This window comes from Mus pahari, chromosome 2, assembly GCF_900095145.1.
Source record: "Mus pahari chromosome 2, PAHARI_EIJ_v1.1, whole genome shotgun sequence".
NCBI lineage: Eukaryota > Metazoa > Chordata > Mammalia > Rodentia > Muridae > Mus > Mus pahari.
Genome location: NC_034591.1, coordinates 120,228,401 through 120,234,400, shown reverse-complemented (window position 1 = coordinate 120,234,400; position 6,000 = coordinate 120,228,401). Strand labels below are relative to the sequence as shown.

At 34.0% G+C, this 6,000-nt stretch overlaps 1 protein-coding gene across 6 annotated transcripts in view; it reads right to left on the bottom strand.

Moving 5' to 3' along the window:
- The window catches only part of Chl1 (cell adhesion molecule L1 like), a 203,281-nt gene that overhangs the window by 7,719 nt on the left and 189,562 nt on the right, over window positions 1-6,000 (bottom strand). For 5 of the 6 annotated variants that reach the window (XM_029535338.1, XM_029535337.1, XM_021190755.2 and 2 more), the window contains 3 exons: window positions 3,985-4,146; window positions 3,180-3,311; window positions 723-795 (listed from right to left, as the gene is read on the bottom strand). In XM_029535338.1, the coding sequence (XP_029391198.1) occupies window positions 723-795; window positions 3,180-3,311; window positions 3,985-4,146 (367 nt within the window). The remainder of the gene's footprint in view (window positions 1-722; window positions 796-3,179; window positions 3,312-3,984; window positions 4,147-6,000) is intronic. The other variant, XM_029535340.1, reaches the window with a different exon arrangement.

Genomic DNA, 6,000 nt, shown 5'->3' with positions numbered 1-6,000 from the left:
AAACAGATGGAACACTACCCAATTCATTCTATGAAGCCACAGTTATGTTGATAACAAAACCATACAAAGACCCAACAAAAAGAGAACTTTAAACCAATTTCACTTACGAATATCAATGTAAAAATACTCAATAAAATTCTCACAAACTGAATCCAAGAACACATCAAAACGATCATTCACCGAGATCAAGTAGGCTTTATCCCAGGGATGCAGGGATGGTTCAATATATGGAAATCCATCAATGTAATCCACTACACAAACAAACTCAAAGGAAAAAAAAAAGCCACATCAGTTCCTTTAGTTGCTGAAGAAGCATTTGACAAAATTCGACATCCCTTCATGTTAAAAACCTTAGAACGACCAGGATGTCAAGGCCTATACCTAAACAAAGTGAAAGCAAAATACAATAAACCAGTAGCCAACATCAAACTAAATGGAGAGAAACTTGAAGCAATCCCACTAAAATCAAGAATTAGACAAAGCTGCCCACTCTCTCCCTATCTATTTAATATGGTACTTGAATTTCTAGTAATTAGACAACAAAAGGAGGTGAAAGGGATACAAATTGGAAAGGAAAAAAGTCAAAATACCACTATTTGCAGATGATATGATAGTATACTTAAGTGACCCCACAAATCACCAGAGAGCAAAGCATTTTCTCCACTTGACAAACATGATGAAAATGTTCCAAACTGGTCACAACATACAAAGCTACACTTTACCTGTATTCTCCAAAAGTTTCATCTTTTGCTGATTGAACTTCTGGATCTGGGTGTAAATCTTCCTTTTCTTTTACTGGAAAAAAAAAGTTTAAAGTAGTCTACCATCATCCAAAGACATTGTGAAGACATGTCTGCTGAAAGGTGGATAGTCAAAACACATTGTCCAAAAATTTTATACCAGTAATACTAGTTTTCTGAGCCATATGTTTAACATGTAAGTTACTTTTCAATGAAACAGAAAAGATAAGGGATTTCAGGGTTCTAGTTTTTAGGTGGTTGTGGCAATCTTTCATGTCATTTCTCCATATCAAATGGGTACTTACCTTACTGAAAGCATCCAGATTAGATCATTCTACCTGTGAACATAAACTACTCAATATTTATTTTTTTCTCCAACTCTATGAGGCTCCTAACTGATCTATGACATGAAAACCAGTTTGCCTCCTCCCCAAAAATGAAACATTAGGTGTTCTGCATCAATATTTTAATCAAAACTACTTCAATAATAAAAATAATCAAGGATACCATAGCATTATAAATAATTATTTGGGCAACTGTAGGGATGGTTCAGTTGGATAAAGTATCTGTCAAACATGGATCTATGCTGTATCCAGTTAACCACATGAAAAAGCCAAACTCGCTGAAAATCAGCTACAGTCTCATCTCTGGGGAGGTGGAAACAGAGGGATTATAAGTTTATTTGAAGCACTGAGAACCAAATGGGTTCTTGATTCTCTTACCTTTTAAAACTCAACCAAACAAATCCCCTTCAAGATGCTTTTGACCACTGCTTTCTCTTAGCTGTTCTTCAGTGTGAAAAGTTGTTTGTTTTGTTTGAAAAGGCACGAATTGAAGGATGGCTTCAGACCATATATAGGTTCATACTTCGTAAATAGTTATTTTTTTTTTTTTTAAGGAAAGACAAAGAGGATTGTTGTATCTCTTCAAAGATTCTAATGAATGACCAGGAATAGCCATTATTCTCATCCCAAACATAATTAATATAAGTTCAGATATCATAGAAAAATTGAAATGTAAATTTGTGTTATTTTATGTTATATTTTAAGTCATGTTCTAAATGGTTTCATGTATATGATAGATTCTCAGTAAATATTTGCTTGGTGAACCATGGCCAATAAGGAACAGTTCCTAAATTTCAATAATGTAAAATGAGAGATGCAAGAGTTAAATCTTCCTCTCCATGTAAAAGCACAATGAACAGGAAATAAAACCAGTAAAAATGCTCACTAAAATACAAGTTGAATGTAATTAAGATAAAAAATAAGTTAACAAATGGGATGATTTTATTTTTATTTAAGGGACCTTCAATCTAACAAATAGTGCATTCAATAGAGGTTTCCCTGTATAGTAATGAGAAATGAACCCCCAGCAATTATGAACACTAATGAAACTGGGTAGTGAAGGCAGTTCTATCAAAATGTAACATCACAGAACAACAGAGCCATGTATAGAGGTATAGAAGCAGAAGTATACTTCATATAAATGAGCTCCTTCTTGGGGTATTAAACCATACATGTAAGCTGGGCGTGGTGGCACATGCCTTTAATCCCAGCACTCAGGAGGCAGGGGCAGGCAGATTTCTGAGTTCGAGGCAAGCCTTGTCTACAGAGTGAGTTCCAGGACAGCCAAGGCTACACAGAGAAACCCTGTCTCGAAAAACCAAAAAAAACCAAAAAAACAAACAAAAAAAAACCATGTGACTCAGTAATATATCTTCTGGATAGCTCATATATTTATAAATAGAAAACATAAGTTTATAAGAATTATGATCCTTAAGGACCTATTTTAACTATTTTATATTAAAGATTTATTTCATTTGATTTATTCATGGGTGTTTGTGTGAATGCAGTTACCTAAGGAGACCAGAGGCATCAGATCCCCCAGAAGCTGGAGTTACATGCTATTATGAACTGCTCAATATGGTTTGTGGAAACGAAACTCAAGACCTCAAATATGCACACTAAATGACTGAGCCATAACCATAGCCATTACAGTCCCTTTGGCATTCTAAGAATGGCCATGTATAGTAGTGCAGACCTTTAATCTCAGCATTTGGGAAGCAGAGGCACAGATGGATCTCTGAGTTTGAAACCACCCTATTGTACCTAGTGAGTTTTAGGACAGCCAGCTTTAATAGTGAAACATTCTTTCAAATAAGTAATCACAGATATTTAACATTATAGACTATGTGTATTTTCTTTGTTTGGTTAATTAAAATATTTTTTAGTATATTCCATATATAATGTACTATAAAGTTCTGTGTAACTTTTATGAAAGCTTCCAAAGAATGATTCCCTGTATAGTAATGATTCTCATTACTATACAGGGAAACCTCTATGAATGCTCTATCTGTTAGATTGAAGGGCCCTTAAATAAAAATAAATGATTCAGGAGATGAGTCACAAAGTTGAAAATCACATTAAGCCATAGTGTTACCTGAATACTTTCCACCTCTGTTCCTCTTCACAAAGCAAATAGTTAACAATATCAGTGTAAGAAGAGCAATTGCACACATCAGTCCAATAAACCAGCCTTGAGTGGAGATGTCATCATATAAGCCAGCGTACTCTGTTGTACAGAGAGAAGGCACAGTGTTGACATCTAGAATCAGTCCATATTACATTTATACTAGGGCACAATCAGCTATTGTTTTCAATAATAAATGAATAAATAAATAAATAAATAAATAAATAAATAAATAAATAAATACATCGATCTTTTCTTTGAGCCCATGGGAAATAAAGTGATCTAAAGGGCATTTTGTTGGGACACACTAAGAAATAATTCCTTCCTTCCTAAGAAAGAGGCTTTCTCCAGTTACATTTAGCTTTGAAGATGAGAATCAGAAAGGACAGTCAAGTTAAATGCAGAAGCAGCAGCAAGCAATCCACAGCACAAGCTGCCTGAGGTGCAAGCAGATCACCATGGTGCCTCGGTGAGCTTTGCTTTGCTTCGGGTTTTTCTTTTAATTTCTGTTATTAGCAGGTGTTAATTAGCAGGAAATGCTTTCAGGTGACTACACAGGCATTCCCAGTAAGGGAAACATGGGGTCATTGTGACATAATTTCACTTTGGTTATCTGGAAAGGCTATGTATGCCAACAAAAACCTGAAATTATGCCCTCTATCTTTAGTGTACTTCATAGTTTTATCTTTTAGTATAACATCATATATGTGTAAAATTAAACCATAGGACATGGTGAATTGCCTAAGACTACTGCCCATACAATTTCATTTCTCACCTCTCCCTCTTGACTCAATTACATCTTGAAAAATGCTATCGTTATCACCCCAATTCTTAGTCATTAGGTGAACAATATGTTCCGCTCCCGGCACAAGTACCTCTACAGGGTGACTCTTTTGGGTAAGATTTACTCCTTCTGTTATCTTCCTGATACCTATACCTAAGAAAGGTACACAGTTAAATCATGTGAATCTCAATCACTGAAAAGCAGGAGAGAAATGAAAAAAAAAAAACCCAAAAAACCAAAAAAACTATATATATCATTTTTTGAGATGAAGAAAAAAATTCATTTTGTCATTTTCTATCTTAAATAGCTCTTGAATTATTGATGGATCCAGAAAATAACATTTCAAGATTATTCTCTTAAAATGTTGAAAATGAATGAATGCAATGATGTCAGCTCATGGGCACTTGCTGATAAAATGATACTATAAATCTGCCTAGTCATGTGAATGGCTCAATACCAAACACAGACTCAAAAAACAAAACAAAACAAAAACAGATTTCAATAACATTTTGTATTGTTTGAATTTTTCACAGCTAGTGAAAAGTTGACTACAGCCTCTTTGGCTTATGATTACATATAACATCATGATTTTCACTATATTTTCATTAAATACATAAACACATTGTTGCCTTGGTCTGCTTTTGTTCTGGTTAGATGGCATCACAATGTGTGTATATAAAAGTACTTTAGAATCTTCAGCTAGATTTATAGTGCAGGTTTATAGGTACATTTAAATGGAATGGTGTCACTGAGATTTGAAACATGTATAAAAATGAATTAATTTTCCAGAGTAATTATCCATTATATGTCAAGAACTTAATCACTGAACCCCAGAGTAACAGATAAAAATGAGCCCAGTTTAATTAATATACATTAATTTCTGATCCTACAATTAAATGTATAAATATGGGAATTGAATGCATAATTTCTGTATGAATCACCTCAACATAAAAAATGCAAATTGGTAATTGTTTATAATTTACAGATGAAATGAAATAAGACCCCTAGCAAGGATATATTGAATAATAAATGATGAAGTTCTGTGTTAAGTGGGCATAGGCCACAACAATAGTTGGTCGTATCTTTTTATCACAGAATAAAACCTAGGTACTTGGCTACTGAACAACAATGGATTTCAATTAAAAGGATGGCACAGAAGAAATAAAGCCAGTTACACAGAGGAGAAAAGCCTTTAGAATGAATTACCAAAACAGAATGGAGTTAGTTCTTATTTTTAAACCCAGAAATATTAGTATATCACTTAGTGCAAGCTTTTGAAAATCAGAAACACAAGTGATATCTTCAAACCAGAAATGATGCAAAAGCATATTCTAACTTCACCCTTCCCTCTTTAATTAGGGAACCACCTTCAAACTGGAGTGACAATCAGAAAACAAAAGCCCAAGTATTAAAGCGCAGACTTTCAATGACACAGTCTTACAATGTGCTCCCTAATCAAAGGAAGGAGAAGAAATATTTACAGCAACAAATTCAATAGATTCTAATTTTAAAAGTTATAATTATTAGCATTTCTAGTGCAGCTGAGATATATCTCCTCTGTAGAACTGTATAAGATTCAAAGATTATGTTGATGTTTAGTGGGAAAGTAATTATAATTTACAGCATGGCAATATATGTCTACAGAAGAGAAATCAGTATCAACAGGGGAAAGGGCAATAGCTGGAATACTGAAAATGCAGATCCCTGGAAAAGAACACAAACACCTTAGTATGGCACATTTTTTAACAACCAAAATAGGATAGTGTAGAAATATGCCTTTATACACTGAAGAATGTCATTTCTAACTGCAGAATGCAACAAAGATATATCATCGGTATGAAACCACCTATCAAAAGTTACACTCTCCAAATAATTTTGTCAAGCATGAATGCAACCAAGCCTTGTTTTTCTAATGTATATAGTAGAATGCAGAACTAAGGCATTTCTGTGGACATTTTTTCCGTTCTTCAAATTGTCAAGAATGGTGCAAACATTTCTCCTGATCAA